At 32.7% G+C, this 25,590-nt stretch overlaps 1 protein-coding gene across 3 annotated transcripts in view; it reads right to left on the bottom strand.

Moving 5' to 3' along the window:
* PDS5A (PDS5 cohesin associated factor A) overlaps positions 1-25,590 on the bottom strand; it is a 110,250-nt gene that overhangs the window by 74,012 nt on the left and 10,648 nt on the right. For all 3 annotated transcript variants that reach the window (XM_033105776.1, XM_033105777.1, XM_033105779.1), the window contains 6 exons: positions 9,776-9,979; positions 8,527-8,613; positions 7,712-7,809; positions 5,188-5,314; positions 3,059-3,139; positions 1,091-1,231 (listed from right to left, as the gene is read on the bottom strand). In XM_033105776.1, coding sequence (XP_032961667.1) covers positions 1,091-1,231; positions 3,059-3,139; positions 5,188-5,314; positions 7,712-7,809; positions 8,527-8,613; positions 9,776-9,979 — 738 coding nt within the window. The remainder of the gene's footprint in view (positions 1-1,090; positions 1,232-3,058; positions 3,140-5,187; positions 5,315-7,711; positions 7,810-8,526; positions 8,614-9,775; positions 9,980-25,590) is intronic.

The raw sequence follows: 25,590 nt of genomic DNA, 5'->3' as shown, positions 1-25,590 counted from the left end.
TAGTACTAAAATAGACTAGAGTCAGAAATAACACTGACTACAGGGTTAATTTTTTTAAAACAAGGAATTAAAAAATCTATAAAGGAATTCACGTACTGTTAAAGTACATCTATGAAATCAAATTATATCAATGAAGAGAAGGTTCTAGGCATTTTGTCAAATCATTTTGTCATTTTGTCTTAAAAAAAGAAATTGCATACATCTGAACTTTTAAATAAAATGTGATTTTTAATTTTTTTCATTCATTCAATGTTAGTAACTAAAAAGAGAAAAGGCTTTGTATGAAATTTTAAAATAAAATCAAATAAAACCTGTTTGGGGGCTGGGTTCAGCTTGGTAGCAACTTCTGCTTTAGATAAATGAATCTACAGAAGAATGGGGTATAAAATGGGGTATGAACCACCACTATGGCTTAGCTTCCTTCAGTTTACATTAAGTCCACACATGGAAATCTACTAGGTGCTAAATCCTTCTCACCATCTATCACGGCAGTCTTGTTTAAGGATAAAGAGCTTCACTTTTCACATTCAGTCTCTATGTATAGACTGGGAGAAACTATTTTAATGCCTAGAAATAATTTGCATGGAAACATCTTTAGGCTGTTGTTAAAACAAACTCTTAATAAACAAATAAAACCTTGTTTTCCATATAATATTTTCCACACAACAGTGTTTCTTAGAAGCCTGGTACAATATCCTTTATACTAAATAACAAATGCTTGTATAAGGTTGGTGCAAAAGTAATTGCAGTTTAAAAGGTTAAAAATAATTGCAAAACCCGCAATTACTTTTGCACCAACCTAATAATAAAAGACAGTTCGAACAATTCTTAACTATCTATACATGTTTTAAGAGTCTAGAAATCAAAGTTCTAATCCCAAATCTGTTTTACCTGTATAACTGGGCAAAATATTTCACCTTAAGTTTGTCATCTCAAAAATAAAAATTGTAATGTTGCTCCTAACTATATACCTTAACTACAGATATAAAAATATAAACTGAACTCACATTTTTTTCTTTTACAGTTAAGAGAAACTATGTGACATATAGTTTTAAAGCTTAAAGGGCTTAAAAATTATAGTCAGTCCTACCTTCAGTTTGAATTCAAGCTGCGGCATGACAGATAATAATAAATGAGGATCTATAGCAAAAAGTTCCTGAATCAGATCAAATACATGTTCTGACAAATCACTTACTGACGATCTTCCCAGCACCAGAACTTGATTGAAAAACTATAGGAGATATTAAAACAAAATAAAATATCCATTTCATTAAAAAACTTGGATAGGTTTTTTTAATAAACATGTTAAAAAAACAATATAATTAGGCATTACATACATAACTGAAGAGATGACACAGAATAGGTCTATTTCAGTTATTAATACCATGGTCACCAAAACAGATGAAATAAACCTTTAAATATCAAATTACGAATGCCACATGGAGGAAAAAGGAAAGAAAGAATGGACAGTTAGCTTTCTTCCAAATTAGGGTGACATTTCTAGGAAACTTAACTTTCATTAAAATGAAACAATTTAGATAGTTTGTAATTCATCATAGAGAATTTTATAGAGAAATTTTCTTATAGCAGAGAAAATTTTTAAAGTTGTGACCTTTTTTAATTTAAGTCTGACCAATTTTTCCATGACTTTAATAACAAAGAGTATTTAAAGGTGGGGATGAGTTGTTTTTTTTTTTTTTTTTTTTTAATACTCCGAGAAAGTCAAATACATTTTGACTCAGGATAAAGAGCAGGAAAAGGTGATGATACAAAAGCTAACTGATAATTTAAAAGAATGCCAGGAAGAAACAAAGAGAATATAAAGAGTGCAAATTAAATGATACCTCCACTCCCTGCCAAAACACATACAACTTAGAAAAAAATATTAAATTTAAAAATGCTAAAGAGGCAGTTGTATGCAACTGATACAAGCATGTATTTTTCTGGTAGTATCATCAAATGATATATTTCTTTTGAAAAGCAACATACATTAAGAGTTAGAAAATATTCAAATTTACTATGCTGACCTTGAAAAGAATAAAGAAAATGGTTTTAACAAAATTTAAAAATAGATACACATGATTAAGGATAGAACACTAATTCTGGAAGAATATATGAAAATCTATTGGTGATATTTTTGAGAACTGAGGATTGGGTATTTGGGGTGGAAGAGAGACATTTTTCACTGTATACTCTTTTGTACTAGTTGAGAAAACTTTTTTTTAACCATGTCTAAGTATTAATTTAGTAATATAAATAATACTAATAATTCATTACCATTCAAATTAATATACTCTCACTTGGGTTACATTCACAAAGATAATTATTAAAGGAGAACAATGATAAAAATCTAAATATTTTCCTACAAGGCAGCAGGGAAATGGTTGGATAAATTATGGGTATATGTCAATTCAAAGGAACATTTATAGTCATTCATATTATAAATAAAAATATCAAATATGGATATATACAATATGAAGAAAATTCAAAATTTTATTAGAGTATGTGAAAAAATAGGCATGAGCATGAGCAAATTGCTACATTGATAGAATTATAACTAATTTTTTCCAAAGTACTTTATTGATTTTTTTCAGTGTGAAAAAAAACTTCTCAACAAAGTAAAAATAAGTATTTTTATTACTATATGACAACTATTTAAGAAGGAGGGAAAAAAAGTTTTCAAAAGAATGACCTAGAGACATGAAGAGGAAAATATAGATAGATACAGAGCCAAAGATAAAGATGAAAGGAGAAAGTGAAAGAGATTAGCATGTCCAGGAGATAAAAAGATAAACAAAAATATAAAGGCTAGAAGAGCTGCAGACAAGTTTTCATAAAATAACATCCCCCACCTTGTGCCATTTAAAAATAATGTCAGTAAAGCTTATAAAGTTATGTGGCACTTGGTCACATTTGAACATATCAGTTCTATGTATTTGCTCTAAATCGATAAAACTGTTCACAGGCTACATAAATCTACATGTGAAAGGCTCTAATAAATTTGTACATGGATGAAGGATTACATAATTACAGAATAAATATAAGCAGAAATACATACATTGGCAATGCATGCCTCAATAGTCTGGACTGTTCTTTTCAATAGGACTTTTGCAAGGTCAAAGGACTGCTTATTTAAATTCTGGAACACAATAAAAATATGCAAAGTTACAAATGATTAAGTGAATTTATGAGCTAGCACCGTTAGAACTCTACAGTCTTCAAATCTACAAAATCTGAAGCAAAAAACACAATGGAATCCCATTAAAGGTTTTTCCCGATACCTTTTAGTCAAATGGTCTTAAATGCGAATTTGGAAATAGCACCACTATCAATCAAAAACTAAAATGCATTACACAGTTAGTTGGCCAAAAGTCCAACCCTATATCAAGTTTAATTTTACTAAACTCAAAATTGACCTAAGGCTTTTTGGTTTTGTTTGTTAACCAATTTGAAGTGGCAATTACACCCATGTACCCTAAATAAATATACACAAACCCCTCTCTAAGGCACGACCTCAGTATTTCATTGTCTAATCAATGTGTGCTCTGAGGAAGAGTATACCTGGAAAGTTTCCAAGTAAAACTGTCAATCAATTATATTTTTGAAATGTGAATACTGTGTTCACTCTTCAAGAGTCCCAATGCACTGCAACATATTAAAGGGTCAAAGAAAGACTGTAGAAAAGATACATATTTAATTTGTTTAAAACTTATTGAAAATGGAATTCTTGTTTTAAAGAGTACCAGTTCACATCTCTATACTTTGAAGTTTAGGACCAAAGTGAGATTCAGTCACCATCATTTTGCACCTCTTCCAAAAAGAAACTAAGAAACTCTATACTCTAGGTTAGTAGTCAGCAAACTTTTGATGCAAAGAGCCAGATGGTAAACATTTTAGGCTTTGTGAGTCATATGGTCAGTTCTGCAACCACACAACTCTGCCGCTATAGTGTGAAAAGCAGTCATAGACAAAATAAAAACCCATAAGCATGACTGTGTTCAAATAAAACTTTGTTTACATAAATCGGCAGTGGGCCAGATTTAGGCCGTAAGCAGCTTTCTGTCCCTTGCTCCAGGCTTTTATTCCATTGGCAAAAGATTAGCTCAAAATTAAGGCAAACTTTCTATTTCTTAAAAGGGTTTATTTTGGGGGTGGCCGGTTAGCTCAATTGGTCAGAGTGTAGTGCTGATAACACCAAGGTTGCCAGTTCAATGCCAGCACAGGCCACTGTGAGCTGCGCCCTCCTTAAAAAAAAAAGAAAAAAAGAAAAAGGGGAGGGAGGTATATTTTGTACTTACAAAAATACTCTGTAACTGGAGTAAACACCAAATACACTATCTATTCCTCTCAAAAGCTTTTCCTCTTATTTTGCCTGACATATACTATTTCCACACTCTCAAAATTTTGACCACAGATTTATTTAAATTAATAAACTGCAAATAATGTTTAGAGAGTCAGAGAGTAGAGAGGAAGAATTTTAATTAATTATATCTAATATCTGATAATAGGTGACTGAACCATTACAAGGAAAAGAACAGGAGGGTAAATATCAATAGTGGGATAGGCCAGGAGCTTGTGAGAAGCTATATCTTTCAGTTCCTTAGGAGGACCTTGCAGAAATAGAGAAAGGAAACGAGGAGAAATATACAGCTTTGAGCTTTGAATTACCCTTTCCCTAGTAACACTAATGTTAGTAACAGTCAATTAACAAATATTAGTAACTATGGTTAACATTAACTATAGTTCCCATTTCTGCTCAAGTCTTTTTCTCAAAGTGCTTAAGAAAAAAGAAGAGTATGGGTTCTGAGAACAAATCCAAATTCCTATGTTCCATATTTATGTTACAAAAGAGAAAATACATTTTCTTTAAAAAAACTAACCAAGATAGTACTCTAACTCCTTGCAATTCCCAGATTAGATATGACTGGCGAATGTGAAAAATTTTCAGTTTTCCAGAAAATAGGTAGCACTTAATTGAATGAAAAATCTCCACAATATAATGTTAACCAATGTATCTTTAAAAAAACAGTAATTGCTACAAGACTAATGTGTGTTACTCTGTTTTATTTGGGGGCTGGAGAATGATAGTAGGAATAATTATGTGAGATCACAAATGGTGGAAAAACAATTATATTTCACGTGTAGTACTACCTTTATTAACCTTTATATATTTTCATACATACAGACCTTATGTGCAGGAATGAGGTTAATAAGAATGGAGTCCAATAATTCTTGAGTAACTCCATCACCTTCCATGATGATAGAACTCATCAAGTCTAGCATGTGCATTTGTACCTTCTTATTGTGGCTATTGCTAAAAAAAAAAAAAAAAAAAAAAAAAAAAAGAAGAAAAAAATTCAGGCTTACAAAAAGAAAATTAGCAACTATCTCACATATATAAGGATTTTCACTTGAGGGACCTGTGCCAATAATGGCAAAGAAATTTTACCTGCTCTATTTACTTTCTCCCTCTGTTGACTATTACATAGCTAGAAGATACTGTTGTATAAAAACAATGGCCTTTAATATGAATTAAGTCCCTACACAATTAGGATTCAAACATAATAAAGAGAAAAATCTTAAAACTGAGTAATAAAAGATAATTATGTACAGAGGAACAAAGATTAAAAATGGAAAAACTTCTCATTAGAAACATTGTGAATTAGAAAAAGAAGGAACAACATTTTTTAAAGTACTAAAAGAGAAAAAAAAAGAAAAAAGCTGATCAACCTAGAACTCTTACCATGAAAATAACTTTCAAAAATGAAGGTGGAATAAAGACTTTTTCAGACATACAAAAACTGAAAGAATTCTATCAGCAGCAAACCTGAACTATAGGAAATGTTAAAGGAAGTCTGGGACTGAAGAGAAACAACACCAAATGGAAATCTTCATCTACACAAAAAGTAAAGAAACACCATATATATGGTAAAGAACACCAGGTATACGTGTGATTAAATACAAATCAATAAGCTCCTCTTTCAAAAGGCAAGTCTTTTATTTACCAATACCTCATTATGAATTACTTTAATTAGATAATTAGGTCAATAATAAACAGATTTAGATTCAGGAAATAAAAATATTAATAGGATCAAAGAAAGATGCACAGTGTGTATATATAAATAATTGTGAGAGGAAAGAAGTAGAAATGCAGAGTGGGACTTAAGTGGATAGGTAAGTTTGCAAAAGGGGCAGAATGATGACAATTTCAGGAGTTTTTTTATTTTGTTGGTGATTTTAATTTTTCAAAGTTTCAAAACAAGTAAAATGCAAACAGTGACCACAAATTTTTCCCATCTCTGTATGCACATGCCTTTAAAATGCTGCTACTCCCCTCAAGAGATGGAGTTTGTCTAACCACCATTTAAATCTGGGCTTGCCTGTGTACCTTGCTTGGCCAATGAAGCATAAGTAAACATGAAATCAGGAGAGGTTTAAAAAGTACTTGTGCAGTGGGGCTTGCTACTTTTGAAACCCAGTCAGCATATGAAGAGGCCTGGGCTAGCCTGCTGGATGATCAGAGACAGACACCTGACCTAGTTCTCCTATTACCTCAGCAACTGCCAGATGCCCTGCCAACTGACTGCAAATATAAGTACAAGTCCTGCCCAGACAAAAAAGACTGCCAGGCAGAATCACAAGCTAAACAAAATGGTAGTTGTTTTAAAGCGACCAAGTTTTGCATTGTTTCGTTATGCAGTAAAAGTTAACTAATACAAAAGGTAAGGTTTATGTATTGTATCATTTATTTAAAGGCCTCCAGTTAATTGCCATAGGAAACTTTTTCTCATGCAATCTTTTATAAACTTCTATCTCTAGACTACATAGGTCCAGTCCTTTCCTCTTTATTCCAAAATAAACTCTCTTCCTACCATTTTATCAAAGAAAAAGACGATATAGTATCCATAAAAATATATATAGAAAACTCTAGAAATGTGCTGTCCAATATGGAAACCATTACCCAACAGCCATTTGGCTATTGAATACTTGAAGTATGGATAGAGCTACATGTTCACATAGTGATGTTTTGGAGCTAGTGGGATAAATATATTATTTAAATAAATTTCATTTGTTTCTTCTTAATGTGGCTACTAGAAAATTTAAAATTTATGTGAGATGTATTATGTTTGTATATAATGTAATCCTGTAGAACACATTTCATAACAGTGGTTGGTTTACCATACAAAACACAAAAATAAAACACTGGACTGAAATCAGTTTGGGCTCTCCTGTTCAGCAATTTGTCCTTAGGCAAGCCACCACACTCCTCTGTGCATTAGCTTCCCTACTTCTATAAGGAGAGAGCAAAGCTTCAAGATTTTTTTCTAGCTCTAAAATGAGAAGATTGATATCCAAGTTAGTGTGCTTAATAGCTAAGCTATTATCGGTATGCCTCTCGGCACTCACTGATAGTACTTACAATACTTATAATTTCCACCTCAGAATTTAGTACTTCTTTATATAAGGTCTCATACCATTTGCTTTACAACAGTCAACCAATATAATTGATACCATAATTTAAAATGGTAGTACAAAGGGAAAGGCAGCTTTCAGATAATAAAATTTCTATTTATTTTCCTTTTCATGGTTAAGACATCTAAGGAAAACATTTCCTTATAACTAAAATATTTTAGTATATATGCATAGTACATGTTACTTCAATATACACAGCAAGAAAAGAGACAAACAGAAATGTTCAAAAATAACTTACTTGATCACTGAGAAGAGAGTTCTAAAAAGTTGAATAAAAATTTCATTGCAATCTTCCAATTCAAAGCAGATGTTATATGATTTAACCCAAGCTAAATTCTTAAATAAATAAATAAAAATTATTATTTATACACACAGACTAGTTACACAAAAGAAAATTCATTAATAAAATTAAATTTCAGGATTAGAAATCTATTTAAAGCTTATAAAAGTCCAACATACAAAATTAGTTGTTAAAGCAGTCACGTCCTCTGACCTTTAAAAAGACATATATCTGTTAGCATCAACCTTTTCTAATAGAAAAATACTATATTGTTCGAGACTGGTAGACATGTATACATACAAAATAGTAAGGAGCCGTGAAAATTAATTCAACTTAATCCCTTTAAAAAAATAATAAAAATAGAAAAAGAATAAAAACAGAAGAATGAAAATAAAGTCAATTCAACTTAATCCCTTTAGAAAAAGAATAAAAATAGAAGAATGAAAATAAAGTCTCAAATAATGTAATAGTTTTTCCAATGGAATATACTTTATCTTTTCAGGAGATGAGGAGAAAAAAACAAAAAACCATCTATATATATATATATATATATATATACACACACACACACACACACACATATGTATATATATGTGTGTGTGTGTATATATATGTATGTGTGTGTGTATATATATATATATGATATATATTATCAAGTGGGCTTTGTAAAACAAAAACAAAAAGATTCATTTTACATTATAAAGTAGTTACTATTAAGAATTTTTTACTACATGAAACAGGGTGATACTTTTTAAATAAAAAATTTTTTTTACCTCTAATAAATAAAAGTATCTATTGAACTGCGGACTCTTTGTATCCTCCAAACCTTTTAATTGTCTGGTAATAAACAAAAATATGTCCTGTTAAAAAAATGATAAAATATATTAATTTAGGCACAAATAATTATTATTCTTTCACAACATATGTATATATTTGTATGTTGCATATATATATATATATACACATATACATATATATATATACACATATACATATATATATATGCTTTCTCCAGTATAAACTACAATAAAAGAAATTCTCCTTTAGCCAAATGACTTGGGACTGGCCTAGTCTATTATTCAAAATAACTTGGAAAGAGCAAATCATATAAAATTCTATCCTTTAGAAGCAAAAATAAAGATTATTACTGCCACAGATCTTTAGGCTTTCTCATTCTGACAAAACCATAAGTTCTATAGCTTGTTACCCTTCTTCTACTACATAACTTCCATTTTACCATCTTTATCCTTCATCATGGCAAACAATTATTTTCATTTTGAGGACCTGGACATGACTCTTTCCAGTACTATTTTCCTACATGTAAATAGTAATTTTCAGTATCTAGTTTTGAATTTGATGTGTGACTTCAAAGTTGTGTGGAACAAAAGCAGTAATAGACTGGTCCAAAGGTTTTACTTTTCATGATGATAGTGTTTCATTTCTTAATAAGCTTTCTTTAGAAGTTTTAACCCAAAATAATACTAATATGGGACAAACTCACTTTAGAACGATTTAAAAGAAAGCAATCCAAAGGATTACAATTTGCCAAGAACAAAATTATTCAAAATATGAAATCAGTTCAAGATTAATCCAAAACAGGAGCTCCTCAAGTATTTAAACAAAGGAAATCCACCAAGATGAGCATACAGTTTTGCATGTAGAATAACCTGCAGGGGAAAATATTCATTTGAATGTGTAAATTCTGTTACGCTATTGTTTTAAAAGGTGTTATTAATACATTATTTATCCCTTCAATTCAGTTATCTGGGCTTTGTGAGATGGGTTACCCTTGAGGTTAAATATGAGCAGACAGGGACTAGCTTTGACCTGTACCTTTGAACGCATCATAAAAATACCAGTCATTTTTGTGGATATTCAATGAAAAGTAACTGAATGAATGATTAGTTTGTTTTGCAACTTATGATATAATCTTATGATGATAAGATGAATAATATGAGAGCTATGTTCCTAAGGGTAAGATAAACTATAAAAGTAAACCAATTTTGTACAGATTATATTTACCTTAAGTTTATCATGGGAAGTATATGGAGCTTCTGGGGCATAGATTCGAAAGATGTCAGCCAAACAACATGCTACAAGGAGACGCACATCTTTATTGGGATTCCTGAGGAAAAATTCAGATGCAAGATGCAAGGCTAGTGGGAGATACTGCTGTTTTTCATCTTCGGAGTCCTGATCCATATCCATAAAAGTTTTTACTACCATCTGTAAAAATGTATAAAAGAAAAATGTAATCAACTCCTGATATTTAAAAATCAGTGAATATTTTTTAAAATTATCATTACAACATAAACCAGTAATCAATGACTATCAGAAAACTCAGTTTTTGTAAATCGTCACTTAAAAATTTGGGTAAAGATCACAAACATGAACAAGTATCAACTTTTGGACTACTTATAGACATATTATCTGCATTTACACCAGATTTATGAAGAACTTAAGACTCTCATTATTCATTTTATATCTAGTCCAGATAAAAAGTTCTTGGCCTCATATGCACAAACCAAATTAATTTGATATTTTGCAACATCACAATGTTTCTTTCTTATTTTATTATCAAAGTTACCTTAGTTTAGGCTCCTTAAAACTGCTATTTCATTTCACACTTTAATAGGTTTGCAATTCACAAGAGGAAGCCATGTTTAAATATTTTTATGTAGTGGTACTTCTGATTAAAAATTTTAATTATAAAATATCCTCTGTTGTTATTCATGGTTACAAAATTAACAAATGCACATTTTACAATTATTTTAAAATGCAAAAGAGTATAATTGTAAAAATCCATAATTTCTCAACCTCCAGAAATAACTACTATTTACATTTTTGTATATTTTACACTGGTCTGTTTTCCCTGTAAAGATGAAAATAACCATACTGTAATTCTTTATTCATTTATCAAATCACAATCATTTCCTCATGCCTTCAAAAATCCTTAAATAAATCACACTTTACCTAACCAGTCACCATTGTCAAATACTGAATTTGTACTATTTCTATTTTGACAAGATTTTTTATCATGAGTAAGTGTTGAATTTTATCAAATATTTTTTCTGCACCTACTGAAGTGACCAGATTTCCCTCTTAACTGTTATAATAGTAAATCCCCCTGACTGATTTCCTAATTTTAATCCAAGTTTTTCATTTGTAAAATCCAATTCTAGTCCAAGTTTGCATTCCTAAAATAAAGCCAACTAGGTCATAATACTTTTGTATATCACTAGATATGATGTGTTACTATACTGATTCAATTTTTGCATTTATATTCATAAAAAAATTGACCTATAACTTCGTTTCTTAAGACAACCTTGTCAATTTAGTAGTAAGATTAAAATGGCTTGAAACAAATTGGGAAATGATTCCTCCTCTGTTTTTCTATTTTATGAGAAGTTTGTAGCAAGACTGGTTTTATTTTTCTTCTTTAACTATTTAGTGAAGTTCAAATGATTTTAGAAGGAATCATAACGGAATTTAGAAAATATTCTTAACTGAATGATAATGAAAATATAAACTATCAATACTTGTGGGAGTACTGCACTCATGGGAAAAGCGGTACTCAAGGGAAATTTATAGCCTTAAATGTATATAGTACAAAAAAAGGAGGAATTAAAAAAATCAGTGAGCTTATATTTCCATCTCAAAAAGTTAGAAAAATAACAAATTAAATAAAAAGTTAAAATCAAAGGGGAAAAATCAAGAACAGACATCAATGAATTGGCAAACAAATATACAAAAGAGAAAAACCCACAATGCCAAATGCTGACTACTGGAAAGACTAATGAAATTGACACGGTATCTAGCAAGAATAACTAAAGAAGGGAAGTCACAAACTACCAATATAAGGAACGGAAAAGAGTACATATATTACACATCCTGATACATTGTGGGGAGGGGACCTGTTAACATGAAAAGAAATTGAATCTGAAATTGAAAACCTTCCCACAAAGAAATCTCCAATGCCAGTTAACTTCACTGGTGAAAAGTCCCCAAGACAGACAACTGTGTAATCTTCTTACATATATATATTACTAGCTACTCTGTTCAAAATACCAAGCCCTTGCCTGCCATTCTGCTGTTGCAGCTTCATATATTGGTTTAGTTATGCAGTCAGTCAGTGAATCTATTTTTTTTCTTTTTAATGAGTCTCATTTTAAAGTACAAACATCTCTGTGTGAGTTGATACCTATTAAGACTTCTATCTTGGTTATGCATTAATGTTTTAGTAGAGATTATCTAGTTGAAATTAAAAGTGATACAAAAGATAAACACCTCAAGTTTAAGGATTCTTAGAAAAATAAAGAGCATCAAAATGGAAGTTGTGGAGAGAACAAAAATAATCATAACATTCACTTTGGTAGGACTAGCCAGGTCACCTGAAATTATCTTATACAGATCCCTTCTACACAGACATAATTCATCTAACCCCAACCAACAAAATATCAAAACTCATATTTACGGATGAGTAAACTAAGGATCAGTTTAAATCTTCATGCAAGTTGACAAAAGTCAAAGGAGACCGCAAATCATAGATATTTGGTTTGGCCCTTAGCTTAAAGGCAAGAATGAGCCACTGAATTGCTTTGAGCAATAGCATAATATGGTCAGATTTGCATTTCATGAAAATACCTCTTCAGTTAAGAGGTAGCCAGTGAAGGAAATGTCTCACTCACAGGTATGCATCTATCAAAGCTAACTCACCAAAACTCTCAAGTTATTATAGACATCTTAACAACTATTCTGAAGCAGTCAGAGCAAGTTCAGTGAGAGGTAAGAGATGAAGTGAAATGCGCAAACTGTAGCCCCAAATGCCATAACTAAGGAGTTGTAAATTTTATTACAAAGGAAATAGGAGTCAACAAAAAATGATTTTTTGTCAATAGAAAAGATGGAAGGTGTGTGTTTGTCATCTACTGCTTTGCACAAAATGCCCCAAAACTCAGTGCCTTAAAATGACTATAAACAATTATTTACCACACAGTTTTTGTGGATGAAGAATTGGAGTGGCTTAGCTAGGTGGTTTTAGCTTGGAATCTCTCAAGAGATTGTATTCAATCAGGACTACAGTCATCTGAAGGTTTGATTTGTTGAATTATGAATGTTCAGTCTCTAATTGTATACTAATCTTTCAACCACAACAAAAATATCCACCCCTCAGGGGTGAAAACATCTAAATTTTGGAGTTAAATAAGCCTTATAATTTTTATATTAAAATGTTGGTTCACTCACTAGGTACATAAATGGACTGCCACATTAGAATGAACACAGCTATTGCTAAAATATACTCCTTTCCAGTTTCATATAATTATTTGTAACATAAATTCTCTTATCCAATATACATTTGAGGTAAAACCTGAGAGAAGCAGACGAGGCAGGAACACAGTTAATGCATTAGCCATTAGAACTACAAAATTTTCAAGTCTACTTAACACACATTCTAATTTTGGAATTCAACACATTAGAGCAATTTCTGGACCTAAAGTTCCAAGATCTGACCAAATTCATCACCTTATTATTGTCTTTTTGTTGCACCTAGATTGTAAATTCCTTTTAAGAAAACTTCAGTATCCTTAAGAGCCCAGATTACTAATTCCAAGTGAGTTAGCTTTATACTAAATACAGTTGATAAAACTTATTCTATTGCTATCACATTTTAATTAGGCTCTTCTTACATCATACTCCCAATTTTAGCCTCTTTAATTCTCAAAATCAAATGCAGTGCTTCTACATTACTCTTAAAACACCTGTTTTAATGTTGCCCCAATTCAAACAATGGTTTCCCACTGCCTAGTACCTTATGACATTCAAAAGAACATAATCAATTTATAATTTTATCTTACTTTTATGGTATGACCAAAAAATAAGGTGAATGTTAAATAAAATTTATTACAGTAAGACACATTGCCATTAATCCACTCAAAATACTGCCCCCCTAAACCCCCACGAACACACATCCCATCGTTCCTGCCATTTTCTGAAGAAGTTCTGGAAGTCCTCTTTCATGAGTGTCTTTTGAGTTGCGCTGTTGTGTTGCGGCTGCCTCAATGTCCTAACTCGATTCAAAACATTTACCTTTCATGGTCATTTTGACTTTAGGGCAGAGCCACAAGTCACGTGATGCCAGATCCAGTGAATAGGTTGGGTGAGGACACACCGTAATGTTTTTTTGGACAGAAATTGCCGCACCAGAAGTGACGTGTGACACAGAGCCTTTCCATTGCGACCAAAACATATGGTGAATGCTGCTGCCGAGTGCCATCCAACCGAAAGGCAGGGATCTTCAATACGGGAAGTGGCGCCTTGAACTTTGGTAACAGTGTGTGACAAGTTTCAACTTGTTGGGTTCATTCAGTCGGGTGTGAGCTACAGTTGAGAGAAGGTGTGTTTTAAAGTGTGCTGTAAATCATCCTCCATCATGACAATGCTCCGTGTCACACATCACTTCTAGTACGACAATTTCTGTCAAATAAAAATATTACGGTGTGTCCTCATCCACCTTATTCACCAGATCTGGCACCGAATGAATTCTAGCTCTTCGCCAAAGTCAAAATAATTCAGGACATTAAGGCAGCCATGACAGCGCAACTAAAGACTCACGAAAGTGGACTTCCAGAACTGCTTCAGAAAGTGGCAAGAATGATGGGATAAGTGCGTTGGAAGCGAAGGGGAGTATTCTAAGGGGTTTTCATGGCAATGTGTCTTTTACTGTAATAAATTTTTTAAATTTACCATATTGTTTGATAACACCTCATATATGTATATATGCATGTCTATATATACATATGTATATTATATGCAAATATAAGATGTTATATTAATTTCAACTCTCTACTCTAATCAAACTGGGTTTATTCATTATCTTCCAAAGACATCGTGAGCATCTTTATAGCTTTGCACAGAAAAAAAGAGCTAATAGAGAAAGCTCAACACTTGCTGAGGAAAAATGTGAGTATGTCCTAGAATTGCTTCTACCCCTCACTACATTTTTCACCTCAAACATACTTACTTAAATCTTACCTTCCCTTAAAGTTTCTGTCCAAATTCTACTTCCTCTTCTTAAAGCTCTACTTGACCACCCTAATCTGAAAGGATCACTGACTACTTTGAACTGACTGACTACTTTGGAACATTGTACCAATTACAAAGCAATTATCTTAGTGTCTCCTTGCTGTAGTTATTAGTATATAAATCATGTGTTCTCAAGAAGATTGTGATCTCCTAAAGACTAGGGGCCATGTTTCACATATTCTACATTTGTCTTATAAAGATATAAGGGCATAATATTTTCTGAAGAAATGAAATGTAATAACTTACTTTTTGAAATGCTCTATAGAGTTCCGTGATTGATCAAGTCTCAGAACAGAAATCTCTCTGAAATTCTGATTTGTCAATAGCTATGCAATAAATATACATTTCAAGACTAAGTGCTAACATTAAGATAAAACAAAAAATTAAAAATAGAATTACCATATGATACAGCAATTCTTTTTGGTATTTATTTGAAAATGAAAACACTAACTCAAAAATATGTATGTACTCCCAGGTTCATTGTAGCATTATTTACAATAGACAAGATAGGGAAAGGAAACAACCTAAGTGTTCACTGATAGATGAATGGATAAAGAAATTATAGTATATATGTATCATACACACACAGTGAATTATTATTCATCCACAAAAAATAATGAAATCTTGCCATTTGCAATAACATGGATAGACCTTGAGGGCATTATGCTAAATGAAATAAACCAAACAGAGAAAGACAAATACTGTACGATCTTTCTTATAGGTGGAATCTTAAAACACACTTAAACAAAAAAAAGAACCAAACTCTTAGATACAGAGAATAGATTGGTGGTTGCCAGACGCAGGGGGTAAGGGGTGAGAGAAACGGGTGAACTGTTGAAAAGTTAGATATTACATTCAGTATCCTCTTCCTGAACTCAAAACCCAATCCTAAAGGCCCATTCTACCAACCCCAAACCATTTAATAAGCATATGCTACAAAACTACACTTTTAATGATTCTTGAAAGTTTGTAAATTACAGAAAATGTTTTCACTTGCATTGAGGCTTCAGAGATTTTGACTTTGGATTTTGACACAACTTTAGATGTTCTCTATCTTGGGTAGCAGTGAAGTAAAAGGATAAAAGGAGTGAAGGCAACATGACACAAAGCAATTCATTACTCTACAGTTTGACCCTCATATAAAGAAAATTCTCAATTCAGCAAGCATATTTTTACACGTTAAGTATTTGTAGTGGTACTAATAGCTATCATTTATTGAGTTCTGGCTACGTTCCAGGCATATTTCAAATAATTTAAATTATTATTTACTACTATTAACTCATTTAATACAATGATTCCTTGTGGGAGGATTATTAACATCCCTATTTAACAGATGAGGAAACTGAGTCTAAGTAGCTTGTTCACAGGCATAAAAATTCAAATCCAGGCAGTGTGATAATTACTCTTTCTTACTTCTTACTACTCTTCTCCTATATATTTATGTAGTATATATGTAGTATAGTAGGATGAGTAGTAATCCAAAATGACTAGTGAAAAATACAAAAATATATATAGTGTATACTATGTTATAGTGCTATAACTACTAAGTGGTCATGTTCCCAGGCCAAATAAAAAAACCTACCTTTCTCACAATGTAGTTAGATGAAGATCACGGTAGAGAATTTACAGGGGAGCACATGACAGCTTAATAGGTACCTTTAATATATTAAGTTTTCTAGCTTTCCTTTTCCTTGATAAAATGATTCTGACTCTTAAAATGATCAATCATTTTGAGTATAAGGTCTTTTTACTCAAAAAATGCAATGAAAAGCAGCTGGCTTTTTTAAAGGTTAAATGAATTAAGATTTGGAAGAAAGAAGGAAAAAAAATGGAGTTCAAGTATACAACTGTATATACAGGGGGAAAAAACAGATGGAATTAATTATGGTACAAGCAGTGAGAGCCAGAGAATAAGCAATAGTAAGTACAGGGAAATTCCCTAGGGGCAAGATGAAACGGGGATGGTGGGAAAGAGTAGACAAAGGCAAAGAAGCAGAACTGGGCAAAGGCTCCCAAAATCAGTTGCCAGAAAATATTTCTGCCCAGAAAAACTTGAAGACTGCTAGGGAAAGGGAAAACCAAAAGTTGATTCTTTGAAAAGATCAACAAAATAAACCAATCTTTAGCTAGACTGACCATGAAAGAGAGAAAGAACTCAAATTACTAGATTCAGAAATGAAAGGGGGACGCTACTACTGACCTTATTAAAATAAAAAGGATTACAAAGGAAAACTACACACAAAGAAAAGCCCAGGCCCAGATTTAATTTAGCTTTACTGCTGAATTCTACTGAACAGTTCGAGAGTACCAATTTCCTCCAAACTCTTCCAAAAAATAAAAAATGGTGAAACATTTCCAATTCATTTTATGACATCAGTATTAACTTGATTCCAAAACTAGACTAAGATATCACAAGAAAACTACGGACCAAACAACATCTCTTTATGTATATGGATGCAAAAATGTTCAACAAAATACTAACAAACCAAATCCAGTAACATATAAAAAGAATTATACACTATGACCAAGGAGGAATTTATGCCAGGAATGCAAGGTTGGTTTAACATTCAAAACTCAATTAATGTAATACATATTAATAGAAAAAGCAAAAATCACATGATCTTAATAGATGCAGAAAAAGCATTTCACAAAATCCAATATCCTTTGATGATAAAAATATTCAAAAAACTAGGAATACAAGGGAAATTCCTCAATATGATAAAGGGCATTTATGAAAAATCCACAGCCAACATACTTAATAGTGGAAAGTTGGATGCTTTTCCACTGAGATTAGGGACAAAACAAGGATATCTGCTTTCACCACTTCTATTTAATGTTATACTGAAGGTTCTAGCCAGGGCAGTTGAGCATATAAAGACATAAAAGGCATCCAGATTAGAAAAGAAGTTATCTCTATTCACAGATTACATGAGCTTGCATATAAAAACTTCTCCTAACGGATCCATTAAAACCGATTAGAATTAATAAATAAATTTAGCAAAGTTGTGGGATACAAGATCAATATACAAAAGTCAATCAAATTTCTAAATACTTGGAATGAACAATCTGAAAATGAAATTAAGAAAATTCCATTTACAATAGCATGAATTAGGAATAAATTTAACAAAATAAGTACAAAATTTATACTCTGAAAACTACAAAACACTGTTGAAAAAAATCAAAGATCTAAATAAATGGAGAAACAACCCATCTTCATAAACTGAAAGACAGCATTGTTAAGATGGCAATAGTCCCCAAACTGATATGCACATTCAATGCAATCCTCATCAGAATCCAAGCTGACTTCTTTGTAGAAATTGACATGCTGATTCTAAAATTCAAATGAAATAGCTGAAACAATCCTGAAAAAGAACAAAGTAGGAGGATTCACATTTCCTGATTTAAAAAACTTACTACAAAGCAACAGTAATCAAGACAGTGTATAAAGTACTCATCAAAGAAAAATATTTTTTTAAATCTACACAAGATGATGGATATTAACTAAACTTATTGTGGTAATCATTTCACACTATATAAATCAAGTAATTAGGTGGTACACCTCAAATTTATACAGTGCTGTATGTCAATTATATCTCAATAAAATCGAGGGGAAAAAAGACAGTGTGGAACTGGCACAAGGACAGACATTCAGATCAATGGAACAGAATTAAGAGTACAGAAATAAACCCACTCATCAACGGTCAGCTAATTTTCAAGAAGGGTATCAAAGCCATCCAATGGGGAAAGAACAGCCTTTACAATAAATGGTGCCGGGACAATTGGACATCCACATGCAAAAAAATAAACTTGGACCCTTACCTCATATCATAAATAAAAATGAACAATTTTTTATCGATTTCAATTTTTGAACAATTTGATCAAAAGAGATAGATCAAAGACCTAAATGTAAGAGCTAAAACTTAAAACTCTTCAAAGAAAACACGCATAAATCTTTGTGACCTTAATTTAGGCAATGGTTTCTTGCATATGACACCAAAATATAAGTGAAAAAATAAAAAATAAATTGGAATTCATGAAAATGAAAACACCTGTACTTTAAAGGACATCATCAAGAAAATGAAGACAACCCAGAGAACAGGAGAAAGGTTTTGCAAATCATATACCTATCTGATGAGGAACTTGCATCCAGAATACATATGTAAACAACTTTTACAATTCAATAATATAAGGACAACCCAATTTAAAAATGGGCAGTGGATCTGCATAGATACTTCTTCAAAGAAGATATACAAATGGCTAATAAGCACATTAAAAAATTACTGACATTATTAGTTACCAGGAAAATGCAAATCAAAACTACAATGAATGAGATACTACTTTACATCCACTAGGTTGGCTAGAATCAAAAAGTCTCACAATTACAAGTGTTGTTGAGGATGTGGAGAAATTAGAATCTTCACTCACAACTGGTGAGACTATAAAATGGTGCACACACTTTGGAAAAGTTTTTCAGTTCCTCAATTGACTAAACAGAGTTACCATACGACCCAACAATTCCACTCTTATATGCAAAAGAAGTAAAAATGGAAGTCTACAGAAAAACTTGTACATAAATGATTACAGCAGCATTATTCCTAACAGCCAAAAAGTGAAATCAATCAAATGTCCATCAACAACTGACTAATTGATAAACAAAATATGATAACCCATGCAATGGAATATTATTTGGCCATAAAAAGGAATGAAGTGCTGATGTTACAAAACAGAGCAATCCTGAAAACATTATGCTAAATTAAAGAAACCAGTCCTGAAAGACCACATTACATGATTCTAAATATATGAAATGTCTGGATCAGGGAAATGTACAGTGACAGAAAGTAAATTAGTGATTGCTTAAGGCTGGAGGGGCATATAGGAGTGACAGCTAAAGGGTACAGGGTTTCTTTTTGAGGTGATGAAATTGCTGTAGAATTGACTGTGGTGATAGCTGCATATATCTGTGACTATACTAAAATCAATGATTATACACTTTAAATGGGTGAATTATATGGTATGTGAATTATATCGCAATAAAGTTGTTTAAAAAGAAACAGATGTTAATCCCCATATCTTTACACAACAACATTCTTTTAAATGTTAAGGTCTCTTCAAGGTAAAGAAAAGGGTTTAATTGACAAAACTGTGATTCATAAGCCACTTTCCAGTATCAGGAAAGAAAGTAACTCAAAGGGAAGACACATAGTTGTCCTAGATTTAATAAGCCAAATAAACTGACCATGGCTTTTTCTATATAACAACTGGGGATTGACCTCTATAAGCATATATTACTCTTTCAACAAGTTCTAGGCAAACAAGATGGGAAGCAGTGCGTAAAGAGTCACCTAGAGAAACTAAGGGACTCTGCAAAGGCTCAAAGACAGGAAAATCTTCCGCAAGGAAGAGAGCATTATAAAGTGAAAAAGGCCCAGGGAATTATCAGACAGATTTGTTAAGACCACAAAACTATAAAGGTTAGAGGAGGAAAACAAAAAACAAAAAACATTAGCTTGTAGTACATAACCCTTAAGTATGAATGTGGGGGAGGGAGAAAGAGAGAGAATAAATATACCTATTTTCAAAAGAAGAAAAAAAAAGTTTACTTCAGAGAAAATATTTTACATAGGTTACATTGTTGGTAAGTAGAGGATCGAGGATTCAGACATAAATCATCAGATTCTCAATACAGAATTCCCAGACTAAGAACTTAGATATACAGTTCACTCTGTCTCAAAGACCCAATTAATATCCTGGCATCACAGTTCCTTCTTCAGAGTGACCAGCTCCAGCTGAAGTACTGAGTGAAGGCGAAAGAGACAGAATGGGTTGTGGAAGAAGGAAGTTAATTAAGGCCCTATGACCAGTACAAAATGAGGGCTGTAAGCAGCTATGTACGCAATTCTCTTATCCCTGCTTGTTAACATCTGTGTGCTGGTGTATTAACTAATTTATTTTTTCTTTCCTCCTATTATTTTCAATAAGGATTGTCAGTAGTGACTTCTAACTTATGTGTTTAGGGACTGGCAAACTTTTTCTGTAAAGTAAAGTAAATGTTTTAGGTTGCCTGTGCAGGCCATCAGCTCTCTGTAATAACTACTTAACTATAGCTACCAAAAAGCACATACATTGTTCATAGAAGTGTTATTCATAAAAGAAAAAACTATTAATCCAAATATCTATCAATAATAGTACGGATAAAGTTTGGTATATTCATACAATGAAAAAGAATTACTGCAACCCATAAGAATATGGATAAATCTCAGACATAATATTTAGCAAAATGGCCACACATAAAAGAGTATACAACGCATGATTCGATTTATATGAATCATTGTGGCAAAACTAATGTATACTGATAGAGATCTATCTCTGGAGAGGAAACATAAGGCAGCCTGCTGGGGTGCCAGAAATATCCTACGTCATGATCTGGATAATGGCTATGTGTGTATACATATATAAAAATTAACAGAACATTACACAAGGTTTATGCACTTTACTATATGTAAATTAAATATATATTTTAAAAAGAGGTAAAACACACAGTTAATGCCACATAGATCATCTCCTACTCCCTGTGACTACATTTTTCAGGCTGTACCTATGGTTGAAAATGTCAGAAGAAAAAGTCAGTAAACTTTAAAATCAAACAATAGGAATTATCAAATTTGAAGAACACAGACAAATGTTTGAAAAAAAGTTAGAGCCCCAGTGATCTGCGGGCTATACAAAAAAATCTAACGTGTTTCACCACTAGCTAGATGAGGTGAGAGCCTATCCTCAAGATTTGAAATCTTCCGCATCTACCTAAAATGAATAAATCTGACATTTAGAGCACCACCTCAGCCAAACAAGAAAAGTCAAAATTAGAACTATTTAAGAGGACAATAAATCTAACTTCAATAGACAACATAAGCAATATATAAATAATAAACATTTGGGGTCTTCCATGCTAAAAAATACATAGGAAGGGGAGAGGGATGAATGAGCAGAAAGCACAGAAGATACAGCAGGGAAAACTCAGTATTTATTTGTCCACATCCACAGAATGCACAACACTAAGAGTAAACCCTAAGGTAAACTATGGACTTTGGGTGGTTATGACGTGTCAGTGTAGGTTCAGGATTGGTAACAAATTTATCATGCTGGTAAGTGATACTGATAACGAGAAGGCCACTTATGTGTCGGGGTGGGGTTATGTATATGAGAAATGTTTATACCTTTCCCTCAAATTTGTTGTGAAACAAACTGCTCTAAAAAATTAGTTCTGTAAAAAAAATCATGTTTTAAAAGATTACTTAATGACATGGATATACTTATGCTATATTGCTCCAGGAAGCAGAACAATACATTCACAGTATAATTAAAATTTCATTAACAAAATAGGAATATGGACGTGGATGATGATGATGTGTTAATGTTGGCCCCCTGACTGTAACAACTCTGGTGCTGTGTGTGATGTGTTGACCGGAGGAGGTGGGGCTAAGGGGCAGAGGCAGGGAGCTGTTGGCAACTCTGTACTTTCCACTTAATTTTGCTATGAACAGCTCTAAAACAGAGTCTAGTTTAAAAAAAAAAAAAGGCATTAATAATTAAATAACAGACAAAAAAATACAGAAAAACATAAAGAAGAAGGTAGCTGCAGTGTATAATCCAAAAAATCTGACAAAATATCAACGAAAAGATGAGAATTGGATATAGTAGACAAAATTACATAACATTACTCCAAGATATCTAAAACCAATTTCATTTTATTACTGCCTGATGATTTTTACCTCTTTCTTCAAAGCTATTTAGGTATATACTTTAAGAAGAAAACCATTTTCTAAACGTCTTCCAGAAACTAAGTGGCCTCCTTTTATGTACCTTGAATCAATCCTTACAAATCTCAAGTTAAACACTTTTATTTAATGATTTTCTTTTTGCAGAAGAATTCACCTCTACAATATCACAGTGGCTAGATGAAGGGTATTTAATTCAACAAACATTTGAATTATAGGAAAATTACACATGGCCACTGAATTTAATTTTCAAGTATTAACAAAATAATTTGACATCAATTTATTAATGTTCACTTATTATAGAATTCCTACCACAGAAGTTCTAGGAAATTTTAGAAAAATACACACTGAATATATGTTGACAAAAATCCAATTCATATTTTAATAATCTAGTACATAACATTCTAACCATGCTTTTAAGTTTTATTCATTGCAAAAAACACACTGAATATATGTGATAAAAATCCAATTCATAATAATCTAGTACATAAATTCTACTAACCATGCTTTTAAATTTTACTCATCTGCAGCCTTCACACCTAGTGTCTCATGATGAAACTCTAAGCAACTAACAGATTTATTCAGATAGTATCAATTAGAAATGGATTACTGTTCAATGGAATATGCTATCTGGTCTGGACAAAAAGATAAAAAGACTCCACAAACTGACCACAAAGAAAGGGTGGTATTCATGTGCTTAAGAAACTGCTTGGTCACTTAGCTTTGTTAATCATGCAAAACCATGATTAGACACATCACTCTTCAGCTCAAATGCCTGAGAGATTTTTTTAATTTTAAATTCCTTTCTTTGGTATTTAAGGACTTGAACAATTTCACAGACACTGTCCTCTTTTTTTCCTCCCAAACTACTCTCTTTTAAGATCATCTAGCTTTAGCAAAACTGTTCTACTCATTTTCTTCTAACACACCAAGCCTGCTACTGCCTCTCAGTCTTTGTTCCTGCTAGTCATCTGTCTGGCATGTTTTACCACCCATTTGCCTACCAAAGTCTGAATCTTCAAATCTCAGTCCAACTGTCACCTCCATGAAACTTTTCTTGACCATCACAATTCTTAGTATCTCTTTATTCAAAGAAACAGATGCAATCCTAGCACATAATTGGCATTTTAACTTATGATAAGTTATATGATAACCTCAAATATTCATCATATAAATGGAAATCCATTCCAGTGTTAATCTAGTATAAATCCCTTTTCCTCTAATGGACTAATGTTATTAAAAATTGGCTTTATCAGCACCAATCACGTGCCCCTACTTTGGTTGTTTTAAATGTTTGATCTTAATGATAATCTTATAACATGAAAAACAACACATATATGGCAGTTCCCAACTTTTAAAATATCACATAATATACAAAAGATATATATTGGTAATCTCCAAAGGCTGAGGGTCTCTATGTTTAGGCACACCTGTAACGATGTAGACGCATACCAATTGGGAGGCTCTGCTTTAATATAAAACAGACCAAATGCCAACAGCAAGGAAAGAAATTTAGTAAAATCCTTCATTATGTTTGTGTTTGGCTTTCTATTGAAATCATTATCTAGAAACTTCTTGATTTACTGTCTTCAGCAAATAAAAACTTGTTAGTTTTTTATATAATGTATAAACTCCACTCATTTTATCTTTGTGCTCACACTAGAATATTAATGCCATTAATGAATTTTATTTCTCGAGTTAGTTGTTTAAGTTAAACACTTCTTTGGTTGAGGTTGTTGGCACGTGGAAGTATGTCCATGCTAATTCCCTGGTCAGAAAGACCAAAATATGAATTAAAAAATGGCCATAACTACATATCTATCAACAATTACTTTAAGTGTAAATGGATTAAATGCTCCAATTAAAAGATAGGGTGGCTGAATGGATAAGAAAATAAGACCCTTACATATGCTGCTTTCAAGAGACTCACTTCAGTTTGAAAGACACACAAACTGTAAGTAAAGGGATGGGAAAAAGATATTTCATGAAAATGGAGACCAAAAAAAAATAAGCTGAAGTGCAATATTTACACAGACAAAAAACACTTTAAGGGGCGGACAGGTCGCTCAGTTGGTTATAGCGTGAGCTCTGGGCAACGGGGCTGCCAGTTCGATTCCCACATGGGCCAGCGAGCTGCACCCTCCACAACTAGAATGAAGTCAATGAGCTGCCACTCAGCTCCTGGGTGGCCAGATGGCTCAGTTGGTTGGAGCGAGTCCTCTCAACCACAAAGTTGCCAGTTCGACTCCCACAAGGGACGGTGGGCTGCGCCCCCTGCAACTAACAACAGCAACTGGACCTGGAGCTGAGCTGCGCCGTCCACAACTAAGACTGAAAGGACAACAACTTGACTTGGAAAAAAGTCCTGGAAGTACACACTGTTCCCCAATAAAGTCTTGTTCCCCTTCCCCAAGAAAATCTTAAAAAAAACAAAAAAACTTTAAAACAAAGGCTGTGAGAAGAGACAAGCACCCAGTAATGCCATTTCTGGGTATTTATCCGAAGAAATCCAAAACACTGCCTCAACGGGACGTGTGCAATCCGACGATATCTGACAAGTTCACAAACGCATCCTAGAAAAAGTGCTACATACCTCAATGCTGAATATCACTACGGTCACCTTCGAAGTACTCCCCTTGGGAAGCTATGCACTGATGCCTGCGCCAAAGCAATTCTGGAACTCTTTTTATGGAATGGCCATCAGGGCTGTCATCGGATTACCCTTGATGCCCTGAATATCATCAAAATGTCTTCCTTTCAATATTTCCTTTATCTTCGGATAAAGAAAGAAGTCACTGGGGGCCAGATCAGGTGAGTATGGAAGGTGCTCCAATACAGTTATTTGTTTCCTGGCTAAAAACTCCCTCACAGACAGTGCCATGTGAGCTGGTACGTTGTCATGATGCAAGAGCCATGAATTGTTGGCGAAAAGTTCAGGTCATCTAACTTTTTCACGCAGCCTTTTCAGCACTTCCAAAT

Source organism: Rhinolophus ferrumequinum, chromosome 5 (genome assembly GCF_004115265.2).
Source record: "Rhinolophus ferrumequinum isolate MPI-CBG mRhiFer1 chromosome 5, mRhiFer1_v1.p, whole genome shotgun sequence".
Classification (NCBI taxonomy): domain Eukaryota; kingdom Metazoa; phylum Chordata; class Mammalia; order Chiroptera; family Rhinolophidae; genus Rhinolophus; species Rhinolophus ferrumequinum.
Note: the sequence above shows the minus strand (reverse complement) of the source record. Positions and strands in the feature narration are given on the sequence as shown.